The 17594-nt window shown below is 40.2% G+C and overlaps 1 protein-coding gene across 1 annotated transcript in view; it reads left to right on the top strand.

The window, feature by feature from the left end:
- The window catches only part of GABRR3 (gamma-aminobutyric acid type A receptor subunit rho3), a 47004-nt gene extending 32461 nt beyond the window's left edge, over nucleotides 1–14543 (top strand). The window contains exons 8-9 of the mRNA XM_019967357.2: nucleotides 6607–6803; nucleotides 12795–14543. Of these exons, the coding sequence (XP_019822916.2) occupies nucleotides 6607–6803; nucleotides 12795–13097 (500 nt within the window). The 3' untranslated portion in view covers nucleotides 13098–14543. The remainder of the gene's footprint in view (nucleotides 1–6606; nucleotides 6804–12794) is intronic.
- Nucleotides 14544–17594: the final 3051 nt, after the last annotated feature.

Below are 17594 nucleotides of genomic sequence, written 5' to 3'. Positions count from 1 at the left end.
TATTTGCCAAATTTTCAGCCACACCCCTGCCCTAAAATACTTGCCCTAATAGTGAAAGTAGCTCAGTTGTGTCTGACTCTTTGCAATCCCATAGACTGTAGCCTACCAGGCTCCTCTGTCCATGGAATTCTCCAGGCAAGAATACTGGAGTGAGTTGCCATTTCCTTCTCCAGGGGATCTTCCCAACCCAGGGATCAAACCTGGGTCTCCTGCACTGAAGGCAGATTCTTTACTGTCTGAGCCACCAGACTTACCTTAATAAGCTTCAGTCAATTTGAATATTCAGTGTTCTCAAACAGGCCCTTGTGCCTATCTGCTTCTCTCACCTCTGGACATTTGTGCTGACTCCCACTCTATCTAGAATGCCCTCCCTACCTGTCTTTCTCTGACAAATTTAGCCATTTCTAAACAAGCCAGAAGCCTTTACCGATGGTTTCAGGCAGGTATGGTCTCTCTCATCTTTGAACCACAGAGCGCTTTGTATCTCTCCTAAGGAACCTGCTTCATCTGTTTCCTGTTCAGCTGTGGGGTGGGTTGGTAGCTCATCTTGTCTTCTCTATTAGAATATGAGTTCTTCAAGGATGGTGACTAGCACAGTGCCCTGCACGTATTTTGTGCTTAATATATAGTTGTTAGACTGCCAGTATTTCGCCCACCATGTTTTTAATAGCTGTATTTTAGTTACTAACTAAAAACAATGATGATTCATTTCTCATTAAGACTCTTCTGCATTTGGGTTCATTTGCTGACTAAGGATGAATCATTTGCTGGTTAAAACCCTTCCACGTCTGTCATGTTTCAGATAAAGAACAATAGAGGCAGAACAGCACAGAGTATCAGTTGTGATTAGGCAATTCTATTACTAGAGATAATAGCAATCATAACTCAGAGTATGTATTGGGTTAAAATACTAGTCTATGATTCTATTCAATTTTACACAGATAAGGAGTGAAGAACTCTTACAAAGTTGTTCAAGGATGTTTTTACTGTCATGAAGGGTTCTCTTCTCCCCTCTCTCATCCTCTTCCTTCTTTGCTTGCCTCTATCATTCCTGTTGGGATAGACAGATATTTCCTGGCAAAGGAAGGCAACTAAAACTTTCAGACATGTATTCATTCATAAAGAAAAATGCATAATGGAGGCTATGCCATATACCTGGAAAATAATACTTAGAAGCTATTCATTTTACCATTATAGAAGTAACTAGAACACCTATGCAGTGGACTCTGGCACCACATCTGTGAGATAATGGTTGGTACTTTCTGTCCAAAGAGCAGTATTGGGATATCTAGCCTACCTTCCTCTCTCTTACATCACTTAATATTTTCTTTCTGCCTTGGCCCACAGGGGAAATGTTTTTACTCATTTAAAGATGAATGTAGACATCTTTCCTTTCAAAAGAGCTCCCTACAACACAGCTACTGAGGGGTGAACTGACCTAGTAGTTCTAAGTGTCTTCTGTAGGCCCTCATGCCCTCACAAAGATCGATGTGTGTAAACTGCATAGCTCAGGGCTACAGTGGCCGAAGCACTCAACCAAAGCTTCCTTCCTTTCTCTAGATCCCTTTCTGACTCCTAATCCAGTGGTCTTTGCATTGCATCCCATTTAATCCACTCAGAAGCTGAGATCACTCTTAAATTCTTTCATAGCTTTCTTTCTCACTGTCCGCCCATCCCCCAGAGGCACTTGAAGGCTGATCTGAGCTATCTGTCAGTTACCACCTCTTTAGTCTTCTGCCAGTTCAGGAAACATTATCCTTTCCTGGCATGGGGCCCCACACCCCTGACATTTGCCTCATCACGTATGGCAAAACATAGCCAATGAGAAATAAAAATAGGTAACAATCCTCCCCTGACTGAAGGGCTCCTAGGATCTCATATGTAACCTTAAGAATTAATAGAGGGGAGAAACTGCATGGCTCAGGGAAGTTGAGTCTCAGGGTCCAGACTAAATATTGTCTCAATGCTTTCCTATCTATGCATAGCGATTTCAGTAGGTGGGAAGATAATTCTCTAATTCCAACACAGGTCCTTTCTTTGACTAAATGCTCACTTCATATAAGTCAAAACTCCTTTATTGCAGTGTTAACTTTAATGGGCTTAGAAGGAATACAATTTGTCAAGATTAATGTATTTCTAAGGGGCGGCTCAAGACATAATAAGTGTGTTTAATGTAGCTGTAATACTCCTCACTCTAAATTCTATTGCTTTAGGAATTTATACATCAGTTTTCTCATCCTTTACTCCCTTTTCCCCACTCCCCACCCTCCCCATCTGCTTCTTTTAAACAGGAAAATCTAGAATGCTGGTTTAAAAATAAACTTACCATTAGTTAGTTGGACTACTGCTACTGCTACTGCTAAGTAGCTTCAGTCGTGTCCGACTCTGTGGGACCCCATAGACAGCAGCCCACCAGGCTTCCCCGTCCCTGGGATTCTCCAGGCAAGAACACTGGAGTGGCTTGCCATTTCCTTCTCCAATGCATGAAAGTGAAAAGTGAAAGTGAAGTCGCTCAGTCATGTCCGACTCTTAGTGACCCCATGGACTGCAGCCTACCAGGCTCCTCCATCCATGGGATTTTCCAGGCAAGAGTACTGGAGTGGGGTGCCACTGCCTTCTCCATAGTTGTACTAAGCACCCTTCTAAAGAAAATGACTGCTTGTTTATTGCTATCTGGCAAATATAAATGATCCAATCTCCTTTTATTGACTCAACAGTCATCAGTGTGAAATACATGACAAGAGCATGTATTTGTGTGTTTTTCTAAACCCTTATTTCATCTGCTAAGCCTCATGTTACTGTCACTGAAAAAAAAAAAAAAATGAAGTTCTATCTTCCATATCTTCAAAACCCAGTAAGAGGAAGCATTTAAAAAATTTTGAACAAATGAGGTAAGCGACTAAACAGGAATATTCATTTAGGATTTTCATAGTTTTACCAGTGAAATCCTGACAGAATAAGACTTCTGGCCTCTTGAAAAGCACAAAATACCTTCATGCTTCCTGACATAATTCCACACTCAGTTTTATAGCATCTTGTCTCAGAGATACTCCATATATAGAGACTGGTCTATAATCTTAAAAACAAAAGGAAATTTCCTTTTCAGGTTCAGAATGAGAGGCCACAGGTTTGCATGAAATAAAAGCATGGGTTTCTATATTCAGAGAGAAGGTTTCGATTCTGCTCCTGGCAAACTTCAGGCTAATTAGCCACTTTTCACTCATATTTCTTTTCTGCAATGTGTGGCTAATATTTACCTAGGTTTGTGGTGGGTAACGGAGAAGGCAATGGCACCCCACTCCAGTATTCTTGCCTGGAAAATCCCATGGACGGAAGAGCCTGGTGGGCTGCAGTCCATGGGGTCTCGAAGAGTCGGACACAACTGAAGCGACTTAGCAGCAGCAGCAGCAGTGGTGGGTAAACATTCAATAAAGGCAAAGAAGTTGTATTTATTAATTTCAGCTTCAGCTATACGTACTGCTGCTGCTAAGTCACTTCAGTCGTGTCCAACTCTGTGTGACCCCATAGACGGCAGCCCACTAGGCTCCTCTGTCACTGGGATTCTCCAGGCAAGAACACTGGAGTGGGTTGCCATTTCCTTCTCCAATGCATGAAAGTGAAAAGTGAAAGTGAAGTTGCTCAGTCGTGTCCAACTCTTCGTGACCCCATGGACTGCAGCCCACCAGGGTCCTCTGTCCATGGGCTTTTCCAGGCAAGAGTACTGGAGTCGGGTGCCATCGCCTTCTCTGATACGTACACCTGTACCTTAATAAAAATTTCATATCTCCATGTTTATGTAGCAAGGAATGCTAATGGTATCCACCAATATGCACACTGTTGACATGACCATTGTTGGGGAGACGTGAGACTCAATGAGTCAGTGGCCTGCATGTAATGGTAATTGCTGGAGAAGCATTTAGGTTTCTTATTCTGGAGTTCAAATCCATGTGAAGGTGAGATTTCGGGTCCTCCCACAGTGACTGTCAGATTGCCAAATGGCTTTGGTCTACACCATCCACAGGAAAAAACTTAATTTGAAATTGAATAGCTCTGTAGCGCTGTCATTGTCTTTGATGTGGGCCTCCCTCAGATGAAAACCTTACAAAATGACAGAATTTGTTGAAAAGGTAGGAATGTGTGGCTGAGAGCTGTCCACCTGCTGTGTCTGTACATTTTAGGAGTAAATCACAGTGTTCTTCCTGCTGTTTGGGACTCTGTCTGCTGACATTAAAATGTCCTCACAACTTATAAAAATCATTAAGGATTCCATTTGCACCTCCCTGGTGGGAAGTTAAGAAATAAAACCATGCCAGCCAGCATACATTTCGAATATTTACAATACTAGGCTTTCTCTCCAGGCACTACTCTTGCAGCCTCTCTCTGAGAAATCAGTGTAGACACAGAAGAGCTCTCCCTAAAGTTGTCATTTTTATTAAGGAAATCTCAGTCGCTCCTTTCTTCCTTGTCCCCCAGAATCTTGATCTCATTACCTCTGATGCCCATTGCAGGGATTAAAGAAGGGAAAGGAAGAGAAAAGGAAATGAAAGAGAAAGCAGTAAGAAGGGAATAATAGTAGGGAAGAAGTGGGAAAAATAGGAGACAGGGTAACGGGAGGAGTGGGGCAAAAAGTAATTGGTGTTTAGCAGCTGCTTAGTCGGAGAAGGCAATGGCACCCCACTCCAGTACTCTTGCCTGGAAAATCCCATGGACAGAGGAGCCTGGTGGGCTGCAGTCCATGGGGTGTCTAAGAGTCGGACATGACTGAGCGACTTCACTTTCACTTTTCACTTTCATGCATTGGAGAAGGAAATGGCAACCCACTCCAGTGCTCTTCCCTGGAGAATCCCAGGGACGGGGGAGCCTGGTGGGCTGCTGTCTATGGGGTCGAATAGAGTCGGACACGACTGAAGTACCTAGCAGCAGCAGCTGCTTAGTAAATACTTACTCAGAACTAAGCCTCCACCACCACACTTCCAATCTGAGTCGCAACTGAGCTGTAGTTTCAGTAACATGGGACAAAGTGAGAGCAATGACAATGGCCTGTAAGTATTCTATGTGAAAGAAAAGTACAGGGACAGCAATCTTTAATGTTACTAAAGAGCACTCCCGACAAACGAAAGATTTAAGATTGACATGAAGATACTTTCTTAACCGTAAAAGTTGTGAAATGATGGGGAATAGTGGTGGAAATGGTTTTAGAATTAATGTCTTTTTCAGAAGAATTTTTTTCTATGGCTGATTCATGTTGATGTTTGGTAGAAACCAATACAATACTGTAAAGCAATTATCCTTCAATTTAAAATTTCTTAAAAAATTTATTGGAGTATGGTTGCTTTACAGTGTTGTGTTAGTTTCTGCTACAGCATAGTGAATCAGTTATACATATATCTCCTCTTCTTTGGCTTTCCTTCCCATTTAGGTCACCACAGAGCACTCAGTAGAGTTCCCTGTCCTATACCGTAGTTTCTCGTTAGTTATCTATTTTATTCATAGTATCAATAGTGTGTATATATCTATCTCAATCTCCCAATTCATTTTCCCCCTTTCCCCCCTTGATATCCATCTGTTTGTTCTCTATGTCTGTGTCTCTATTTCTGCTTCAGTTCAGTTCAGTTCAGTTCAGTCACTCAGTTGTGTCTGACTCTTTGCAACCCTATGGATTGCAGGACACGAGGCTTCCCTGTCCATCACCAACTCCTGGAGTTGTTCAAACTCATGTCCATTGAGTTGGTGCCTTCCAACCATCGCATCCTCTGTCGTTGCCTTCTCCTGCCTTCAATCTTTCCCAGCATCAGGATCTTTTCCAGTGAGTCAGTTCTTTACATTAGGTGGCCAAAGTATTGGAGCTTCAGCTTCAGCATCAGTCCTTTCAATGAATATTCAGAATATTTAGTGAGGTCAGTTCAGTTCAGTTCAGTTGCTCAGTTGTGTCCGACTCTTTGCGACCCCATGAATCGCAGCATGCCAGGCCTCCCTGTCAATCACCAACTCCCGAAGTTCACTCAAACTCATGCCCATCGAGTCGGTGATGCCATCCAGCCATCTCATCCTCTGTTGTCCCCTTCTCCTCCTTACAATATAATATTACTCAGCCATACAAAGGAGCAAAACTGGGTCATATGCAGAGACATGGATGGACCTAGAGATGGTCATACAGAGTGATGTAAGTCAGAAAGAGAAAAACAAATATTGTGTATTAATGCATATATGCAGGATCTGAAAAAATTGGTATAGACAATCTCAGAGAATTTTTAAAAATGGAATACGTTTTTACTTTTCTGGGATGGTTAAAAGAGGCCCAGCTGAGGGTAGGAGCCATGAATCTTTAGGGACACGTCTGACTCTGGAAACTTTAGCTGGAGGGAAGGGGAACATCATGGACAGTGGGGCTGAGGGTAAGAAAAAGACACAGGAAGAGAAACCCAACGGGAGGTTCTGGCTTAGGCTCAAGCTGTACTCGGTTGACTTGCTGAGATTCCTGGCCCTCACACACTTGTGATCAGCAGATAGCGACCTGGAAATGTCCCCCCTGGTGTCCTCTGGCTCTGGAACCTGAAGCTGAATGGTGCTGTCACTGAGCTGTTCATCACTGTTCTTGAATGGCAGGAATCACCACGGTGCTGACCATGTCCACGATCCTCTCCGGGGTGAGTGCCTCCATGCCCCAGGTGTCCTACATCAAGGCTGTGGATGTGTACCTGTGGGTCAGCTCCCTCTTTGTCTTCCTGTCAGTCATTGAGTACGCAGCCGTGAACTACCTCACCACAGTGGAAGAGCGGAAACGATTCAAGAAGACCGGGAAGGTACTGCCTTGCTTTCACTACTGGATCCTTTTTGGAATGTGAAAAAGGCTATCCTCAGCCATGCCCTCTCCTGGCAGTATTGCAACCCTTGTATGAAGTTTGTGTAACTTGGCAAAATGCAAGTTTATGACAAATAATCTTGAACTTTACCCTTTCTGCTCTGCGCTGGCTAGTTTCCTTGGCATTGCAAAAGAAAGTTTTGCCAGGAGGTTTTCTGTATGAGGAATTTCTCACAATGTGCTCCCCTCTACTGACTTTAACCCTGGAAAAGAAGGGGTTGATGTACAAATCATATCCTTTCATGTAGATGAATGATGCTGATGGTGTGTGTGTGTATGTGTGTGTTAGTCACTCAAACCTGTCCAACTCTCTGTGATCCCATGAACTTCCAGGCTCCTCTATCCATGGAATTCTCCTGGCAAGAATGCCGGAATGGATAGCCTTTCCCTTCTCCAGGAGATCTTTCTGACCCAGCGGTTAAACTGGGTCTCCTGCACTGCAGGCAGATTCTTTACCATCTGAGCCACTAGGGAAGCCCAAGGATGATGATAGCTAACGTTTAATGAGTGTTTCTTATCTGTTGGCTTTGTGCTAACCACCCAACATATTATATTACTTAATTCTCACTGTAACCTGAAGAGGACAGTACTTTATCACCTTCATTTTACAGAGGTGAAGTAGGAGCAGTTGGGGAGTAACTTTACCAAGGTCACACAGTTTTAGAGGAATCAAGATATGCTTCTGGAGCTTTCCGACTCCAAAGGCTGTGCTCTCAACCAGTAAATAATAGATCTCCACCAAGAGCTAGGATTTATTTATTTTTCTTGTCACTCAGGTGAGTGGTAGAGCATAAAGGAAGGTTCTTCTCTTCACCATATACAGGGAACAAGGTGCCTTCTGGGTCCTAAGTGTTGTCACATATTTCTTATGACATTGCTTTATCAACCTGGATTGATTGATCTCTACCTGCTCCATTCACAAAGGGTTGGGGCACCAATTGAAGTAAAACATGCTGTTTTACTTCAGAAACCTAGCGGATCCAATTAATATGTGTGTATACATACATACACACATGCAAATTAATTTGATACACATATATATGTATTGCTGTTGTTCAGTTGCTAAGTCATATCCAACTCTTTGCAAGCCCATGGACTGCAGCACTCCAGACCTCCCTGTCCTTCACCATCTTCCAGAGTTTGCCCAAGTTCATGTCTATTGAGTCAATGATGCTATACAACCATCTTATCCTCTGCTGTCCTCTTCTCCTTTTTCAATCTTTTCCAGCATCAGGGTGTTTTCCAATGAGTTGGTTCTTTGCATCAGTATTGTATATGGTCAAAGTGTGTGTGTGTGTGTGTATATATATATTGTGTATATATATATTTTCATATGTATGTATATATATAATGCAATAATTTTAATGTGATACATTCACACTGGTTTAAGAAGAAATTCTTAAATGAGTATTTATACATACCAAAACATTATTTAATATTTTTTATGCTTCTAGTGAGAGTATTTAATCCTTTTTAAAAAGAACATTTTTATATCCTCTTCTTGAACTGAACCCTCATATTGGCTCCACGATGTAGGCCTCAGAGTGGTTATTATCTCTATTTCTAAACTGAAACAGAAGAGTTTTAGTGATGTGAAGTGATTTGCCTAAAGATCCACAGCTAACAGATCTGCAATCACAATTCAGATCACCTAATGCTACTTCAGTTTTTAAATTTCATATCCTTTGAGTCAAAGCTGTAATGGAAGCTGATTTTGCTTCATCAGAGATTCTTTAGTTCCTTTTGTCGACAGCATGGAAGTACGTGTTTCTGTCACATACACAGTGACTGCTATGCAGGTGTGAGAAAATCAGGAGCTTTTAGACAAGCATGCAGTGATCAGAATGCGCACCTCACCTGGGATTTGTTAAGATTCTCACCCAGTAGGTCTGGGTGGGAGCTAAGAGTCTGCATTTCTAAGATGGCCCAGACTCCACTGATCCACAGCACACTGTGAACAGCAATGATTAGGTAAGATGTGAAGTGAAAGAGAAAACAGTGATGAGGAAAAGAATTTTGTTCTTTTTTTATTTTGTTTTGTCTTTATGTGGGTAGTGGTTAACTGAAGAAAGAGGCACTATAGTGATTTTGGCCACCTGTATCTAGTCCTTTGACTCCCCAAAACCTACATCTTCGTCTTCCCACCTGTACCGCTAGCCACCCCCACCAAAACATCTGTGATCACTGAATTTTTTTCACTTGATCAATTGTACACAATTTTCTGTGTACCACAGAAGAGATTCTTTTGAGTTAATAAGCATTATTCACTTTAAACCCCACTCCAGTACTCTTGCCTGGAAAATCCCATGGACGGAGGAGCCTGGTGGGCTGCAGTCCGTGGGGTCACTAAGAGTCGGACATGACTGATCGACTTCACTTTCACTTTTCACTTTCATGCATTGGAGAAGGAAATGGCAAGCCACTCCAGTGTTCTTGCCTGGAGAATCCCAGGGACGGGGGAGGCTGGTGGGCTGCCGTCTATGGGGTTGCACAGTCGGACACGACTGAAGCAACTTAGCCCAGCCACATTCACTTTAAAAGACATTTTTTTTTTGTTTTTTTATTTTTATATTTAAAAAATTCTAAAAACTAATGCCATTCTCCCAAATCTTCCCACCCTCTCCCTCTCCCACAGAGTCCATAAGACTGTTCTATACATCAGTGTCTCTTTTGCTGTCTCGTATACAGGGTTATCGTTACCATCTTTCTAAATTCCATATATATGCGTTAGTATACTGTATTGGTGTTTTTCCTTCTGGCTTACTTCACTCTGTATAATAGGCTCCAGTTTCATCCACCTCATTAGAACTGATTCAAATGTATTCTTTTTAATGGCTGAGTAATACTCCATTGTGTATATGTACCACAGCTTTCTTATCCATTCATCTGCTGATGGACATCTAGGTTGCTTCCATGTAAAAGACATTTTTTAATTGTAGTAAAATGCACATAACATAGAACTTGCCATCTTAATTGTTTTTAAGTGTACAGTTTGGTGGTATTAAGAATATTTACACTGTTGGGATTCTCCAGGCAAGAGTACTGGAGTGGGTTGCCATTGCCTTCTCCAATACAACCCAGAAAGTGTTCACCTTGCAAAACTGAAACTCTGTACCCATTACACAACTCCCCATTTCCCCTCCCCCCACCCAACCTCTGGAAACCACCCTTCTAAGCCTCCTTCAAAGTTGCAATTTTCTCAAAAAAGAGTCCTACTTGCCCTTCATATGTTTGTGGGACAAAGGAAAGAGCACAGATTTGGAGTCAAAAGTGATGCCAAACCTAACAACCTAGCTCAGTATCCCAGACTGTCTCATTCTGTATTTGCAAAACGGTGGAATTTCTTCTCTATTACCTTGTTGTGAAGATCAAATGTTATAATAAATGCATCTGAAATTTTTGCAAACTATATAGCGCTACACAAATGTTACATTCTTATTGTGACTAGCGCCCAGAGCATACGCTCTGAAGGAGTAGCAGTTTTGGGAACAGGCTGTTTGAGATCTTTAAAGAGATCTTTAAAGGGCTGGGATGCTCTGGTGAGACACAAGGAAGAAACATGTATCTGAAGGTTTGGGGGTTAATCGATGATACCTCTTCTCTCTGTACCTGAGTTGGGAAACCAGTTTGAGGGAGAGAGAGATGCAGCAGCCAGACAGATGGATGTGATGATCTTATCTTTGTTACTGGTAAAGTAGTTTGGAGAAAGTGCCTTAGATCTGTGAGCCAGGGGGGTCCCACTAATATTTCATCCCTGTATTCAATGTACTTACTCTCCTTGGTCAGGGGAAAATTTTGATGCTTCAGGATTTCTCTGTAAGGACAGTCTCCTTTACCTCATTTCAGAGAACAAACCTGGACACCAATGCAGATCCAAAGTAACTCCAAAGGGGCTAAGCCACACGTGCTAGTTCCCTCCTCCAAAGCCCTCAAATGATGGGAAAGACCAGGAATGTTAGGCTACAGAGCTCCTCCCTGTGAAACCATGAAAGAATCTGCCTGCAATGCAGGAGATGCGGGTTCCATCCCTGGTTCAGGAAGATCCCCTGAAGAAGGAAATGGCAACCAACTCCAGTATTCTTGCCTGGGAAATCTCATAGACAGAGGAGCCTGGTGGGCTACCGTCCTGGGGTTGCAAGTTCAGACACAACTTAGTAACTAAACCACCACTGGCACCAAGCACAGGTCATTTCCTACCACCACCACCCCATCACCACCACCGCACACCTGTCCCAACCACCCCCACCCCGGCCCCCAGACACCAAGAGCTGGGAGAACAGCAAGGGCCATGGAAAATTTGTCCCTGGTGTTGACCTTTGCCCAGAAAGGAGAAAGGAAACTATTAATATTTTATTTCTTATTCCTTCACCCAAATGTTTTCCTAATTCTAGGACTTAGAATTCAGTCTAAGACCGTCAAAACTACATTTTAGATATAATATGCCTTAGTTATGTGCTTATTTGCAAGCTGGAGAGAAAAAAAGAAAAGACCAGTTCAAAAGCTATTTCTGTTGAAACAGCCAACTTACCTACTTGTGGAAATTAGCAGCCTGCTGGTAAATTGTGCACTGTAAGACTTAATCAGTTTTAGAGATCTAAATTATCATAATGGAGAAAGAAAATGGTACCCTTGTTTTTCAAAGAAGAGTATATCTTTTCTTAACATGCTAATGACATTTTGGGGACTTCCCTGGTGACTTAAACAGTAAAGAAACCGTCTGCAAACAGGAGACCCATGTTTGACCCCTGGGTTGGGAAGATCCCCTGGAGCAGGAAATGACAACCCACTCCAGTATTTTTGCCTGAAGAATTCCATGGACAGAGGAGCCTGGCAGCTACAGTCCATGGGGTCACAGAGAGTTGGATACAACTGAGCATAGCACCACAGTGACATTTTTATTAAGATAAAAGTGTGGATGTTCAGTGAGACAACTCAGCAGTGTTCTGGGTGGCTAGCAAAACCACCAAGGGGACTATACACAGTTATTCTATCCTCTGATCCAGAGTTGAACATATTATTAATGTTATTATTGGCTATTGGTTAGTAATTCAATCTTGATGCTATTTCATGTTTATTTTACCCATTTTCATCTTACTATGGAAAGTTTCCGGGACTAAAACAAAAAGGGACAACATAACTCTAATATGGTTTGCTGGTTAGTTTACTGACTTCACAAAATTGTCCCTTTGCGTTTTGAATTCAGTAAAACATTAGGCTTTTGAGTCAGTACAAACAAAATACATGTTTTGGTAGAATTTACTCTGCAGCCTCCGATTTGAATTCTGAGTACTTTCATCCAACAGTAGCCAGTGTATATTGTTCATTTTTAAACCTCCCTATAGATCAAGAAGAGATTTTGTTTTCTCGGAAAGCATCACCAGATGCTATTATTCTGTTTTGGGACAAAAAAAAAAAAAAAACAAAAAAAACACTGATTAAGCATACTGCTCTGTTTTTTTCTAAAAAGGAAAACTACATTGAAAAACAAGTCCATTTAGTTGATACATCATATTCCATTTCAATTCACAAACTTAGAGCAAACAATTCACACCACTCAGAAACAGAAAGGAACACCTGAAACAATGTCCCTCTTGGGGAAACAAACATTGAGTGGTACAGTCTAACAGGCCAGGACTAAATTAGAAAACATTTTCAATTATAGTTGTGGTACATTTATTTGTATAATGCTCAAATATTTGTATAATACTCGCTCCTTAAATCCATATTAAAAATGGATGTCTAAGATGATGTTTTCCATTTATGATGGTGAGTTTTAATCACACACCAGAAGCAAAACTAGACTTTTACTCTTTAAAATAAGCATTCTTATTATTTATTAAAACTGTTTTAAAAATCTGATTGTTTAGAATTTGACTGTAATTCCTTCTCCTAAAACCATATTCATGACTTACTAACAAAGTCTTTTTGTTAGATTTCTAGAATGTACAGTATTGAGGCAACTCAAGCCATGGCCTTTGATGGTTGTTATCATGACTGTAAGACTGACATGGACCAGACTTCCTTTTCTCTACACTCAGAAGAGGACGCCTTGCAAGGAAGATGCATAGGCAATCTCAGTGCAGATTCACCTCGGATACAGAGGAGAAAATCCCTAGGAGGGCAGGTTGGTAGAATCATTCTGGAGAACAACCATGTCATTGACACCTATTCAAGGATTTTATTTCCCACTGTGTACATTACGTTTAATTTGTTCTACTGGAGTATTTATGTTTGAAGAGGAAATCCCAATTGATAAAATGTGTTTGGAGTCAGATTATGTTAAAAACAACAACGAAATCCACCAACTCTTAACTATAAGTTGGATGGTACCAGACTAAACTGGAGTCAGCCAATCACCTATCCTGTCCTAAAGAAAATGTGAAAGTTGACTGATTTACCTCAAGGAAAGACTTTAAGTTCTTAGGAGAATTTGGCTCTATCAGTAAGGGTCACAAGCATGCATAATATGGAAAACCAATTTCCATAGGGAAGGGCTTTGTACCTACTTTATCTGGACTCTCCTTGCTTTCTAAATGTAAATTATCTGCATTTGAGTGAAAAATTAAGCTTGCCTATGCCCATGGTGGCTCAGATGATAAAGCATCTGCCTACAATGAGGGAGATCCAGGTTCAATCCCTGGGTCAGGAAGATCCTCTGGAGAAGGAAATGGCAACCCACTCCAGTACTCTTGCTTGGAGAATCCCATGGACAGAGGAGCATGGTAAGCTACAGTCCATGGGGTCGCAAAGAGTCGGACACGACTGACTTTTCACTTTCAGTAAAAACTTTTCAGTGCCAATTATTCAGGGCAACTCTGTTCCTTAGTGCTAGCCAGCTGTCAGATTCCCTGACAGCATTGGATGCTTCTGAGGAAGAATATTAGCATCAAGGTGGCACCATGGACTCTCACACAGCTGAGATCCTCTTGAAGAGCTTCCTTCTTCTGTCTCCAATCAAGTCTTTTATCCTATTTTACTATTGTTTCGTGCATTATTGACACCAAGCAGGATAAAAAAATCTAAACGTCAGTCTTCCCATCCTAATACTAAGTTGCTATTATACATTAATTTTCAATAATAGCATCTTGTAGCTTTCATACCTTTTTGGAGGTATTTAATTAGTTGCCTTTGTTTACCAAATGTTTATTGACCTCCTACATGTACTGGGTACTTTATTAGGTGTTAGATATACTAAAAGAATGAATACAAACTGACATTCCTGCCATCAGTCAGTGCACAGCATAGTAGGAACAGTGAAATGGCAGCTATAGTCAATAATAAGTGCAATGGATGTTAAAGTAGAGCTATATGTACTGTGCTTCCGAGGTTCTGCAAAAGGCATGCCAAAAGAAGGAAAAGAACATCCACAAAGGGATGTGGGCTCTTAATTTATAAACAAAGATACTTCCAGACATGGGGTTGAGTGGAAAACACTGAATGAAATGTATGTATCCCGTAGCAATCTTTAGTAACTTTGGTGGAACTAAGTAAATAGGGTCGGGTAGGTATTAAATAAATGTTTGGTAAGTAGAAAAAAACTCCAATGTTCAGCATTCATTTTGTAGATTGACAGTGTGCATGTTTTCGTGTTAAGTATTTGTGAAAAAGATTCCATTTAGAGATAAGCTCTTGATAGGAAGTATGAAATATTTCTCATCCTATTTTGATTTCTGGGATTGAATTAAGGGAAATAAGTAGTGTATTACTTTCAGGTGTCTTGCCATTTATTTTTTACCATAAAGTGAGCTAAAATTATTTGAATTATTTCCTGCCAGGTGAAGAGACAAATAACGTCCTACTTGTTTACCAATAACATTGGTTTTGATTCTCTATCGTTAATGACATAATGTTCCAGAAACTTATTTTCCTCTTCGGTGCAAAAGGCAAATTCTTTCTCTATTATGATTTCCCTCATGGGCAGGCTAATTTGGGGATATTTCATTCTATTTTCTTAATAAAACTCTCCAATTCTTTCAAAACTTTCTAAGGATTATATTTTTCTAGGAAACTGTCCAAAGTTGAGCTAACTTAATTTATTTTAAAACTTTATTTGATTGGAGATAGACAATGAATAAAATTTAAAACTATTTATTAAATAGTTTTTAAGCGTGACTTAAAAGGGATAATATTTTCTAGGATTATATTTTCAAAATGTAAAACAGATTAATATCATAAGTGGATCTTTGAGAATTTGTAGCTATTATTTAAGCAAAATACTATAGTTGGATTAACATTTCTGCTTCTGATATACTCTGTATATAATTGATGCCAAAAAAAAAAAAAAAAGAGAGACAAATCTACAAATGAACAAAGCAGATCTACACAGTTCCCTTCTTCTGACTCTCTGGTTTTTCAAATATTGCCTCCTTTCTTCTATTTGAACTGTAACATTCAGGACATCTAATGCTTCCCTTGGGCATATTCATTTCACAATTTAAAGTCAAATGCATCATTGAATACATTTGGCAATCTAGACTAGAAAAATGAGTCTCTATCACACTACACTTACACTCGACATTCCTCTTGAGGACCATTAATGAACAATTGTTGGCCAACCAAACGTAACTTTTGTTAATGTCTAGAAACACAGACATTTTATTTTCCAGTAATAAATGTCTAAAATACATTTGCTGCTCAAGAGAATTATTAGAGCATTCAGAGTAAGCTGCTAGGATTTTAGCTCAATTTTCTTTTCAGGTCAGTGACTTCTTGATAACAGCAAGATGGAGCTGTTTCTGTAAGTTTCATTTCTGCTGGGGAGCAACAAGGTTTCTGGGTTTGGTTCTTATTTCATGAAGAATGAAGTCACACTTACCTGGGAAATCTGTGAGTGGCAGAGAGCATATAATGCTTACCTCATTGTGATTTTCACTTCATTTACTGATTACAGTCTGAAGCAGACTGTGTGTGATTGTTCGCTGAGGGATAAGCTTGGATAAAATAGGAGGATTTCAGAAAATAAGTTGCTTTCCAAGCTTAAGAAAAAGCCAGCCAGCTCTATAAACTGACTAAATATAGAAACAGGCTATTTTATAAGGATTGTGCTAAAAAACCTATAAGCAGATATATTTTAACTTTATTGGTTTTTTTTTTCTGATTACAAAAGAAACACAATTTTATTATAAAAATTAAAAACACCAATCAGCAAACAAAATCCATTTAAACAGTTTTCATTTTAATGAATATTCTTAGATTTTTTTCTATGCATAACATTATATATTTCTAACAAAATATTTTGTATGTATTTTCATTTATTAATGTGAACCCTTATGTCATGGGCTTACCTTGTGACTCAGCTGGTAAAGAATCCACCTGCAACACGGGAGACCTGGGCTCAATCCCTGGGTTGGGAAGATCCCTTGGAGAAGAGAAAGGCTACCCACTCCAGTATTTTGGCGTGGAGAATTCCATGGACTGTATAGTCCATGGGGTTGCAAAGAGTTGGACACGACTGGGGACTTTCACTCACTTACCTCATACCAAACACTGTTGGGGATACGGTAACTGAAGAGGGATACTCCCTGACTTATTAAACATACATTCTGTTTGAAAATGTGTCTAAACTGTGCTGTTTTTAGCTAGGTTTTCTTCCTTGGATTATAAGCAATATTTTTTTCAATTTGTTTGATTCTTATCATTGACAGCTATGCCATTCTCCCCCCTCCCCCACCCCCACCTCCTGCAGGCCAAACTAATCTTTATACGCACAGAACAATTCACTGAATGAGTGTACCACCGTTTACTTAACCCATCTCCTATGGGACATTTGCTTTATTTTCCACTGTATGCTATTATAATGGGTTGCAATTAGCAACATAAAAAATATTTATGTGACGTTATTTTAGAAACAAATGAAGTTTCTAGCCATATCCAAGTTTCAGCATTTATTCTCTTTGTAGAATCCCTGTTTGCTATTAGAATCTGCCATGTCAGGCTCACCTATCTATCTGGAAGCTCTCGGGTATAGATTACTGTCACTGAAGGAACTTTTTATTTTTAGTTCATTTTTTCTCCCAAAGTAGAGCCCTCATATATGAATATATATCCCTTGACATTCCCTGTATATAAAAGAAGTTTCAGTATTGTATAAAATACTTATATTAAAGCAGTCCAATTTGTAGGAATCTGGCTTCCTTCCATGATTTTATTGCTGCCACAAACCATCTTTGTAAGTAGGAAAACAATGGAGATTACAAATAGTTGCCTATGACTTGCTATAAAATCATAGTTTATGGTATATTGTCTTAATCCTTGCAAGCGGGTGAGTTTTCATGAATGAGGTTTCTCGTTTTGTTTTGTGCCACTCATAAGCCTGTTCAAATCACACACATAAACACACAGGTAAATGCACGTGTACCTTTTTTACATGAAGATTAATGAGGAAAATAATTATATCTAATTCTGTTTTATGCTGAAGGTCAAAATTTCAATGAGATTAAGTAACATCCTCAAAGAAGCAAGATAAGGAGGTAGTAAGGAAATTGCTATTTCAACTAAAATTCTATACCTGGTGCTCCTGTTATTTCCTGGCAGGAACTTAGGCAAAACAGTCAGTTACATTCCCAACTACCTCACTTGTGATGGAGCCACCCACTCTCTCCTTGTAAACATTGTTTTAAAACACTACATCAAACTGTAAAGTCCTGCCTAATTTCAAAGTCCTGTTGTTGTTCACTCGCTAAACTGTGTCGAACTCTTTTGAACTGAGTGTGCCTGGCTTCCCTGTCCTATC

This window comes from Bos indicus, chromosome 1 (genome assembly GCF_029378745.1).
Source record: "Bos indicus isolate NIAB-ARS_2022 breed Sahiwal x Tharparkar chromosome 1, NIAB-ARS_B.indTharparkar_mat_pri_1.0, whole genome shotgun sequence".
Lineage (NCBI taxonomy): Eukaryota > Metazoa > Chordata > Mammalia > Artiodactyla > Bovidae > Bos > Bos indicus.
This window is presented reverse-complemented; position numbering and strand designations above follow the sequence as displayed.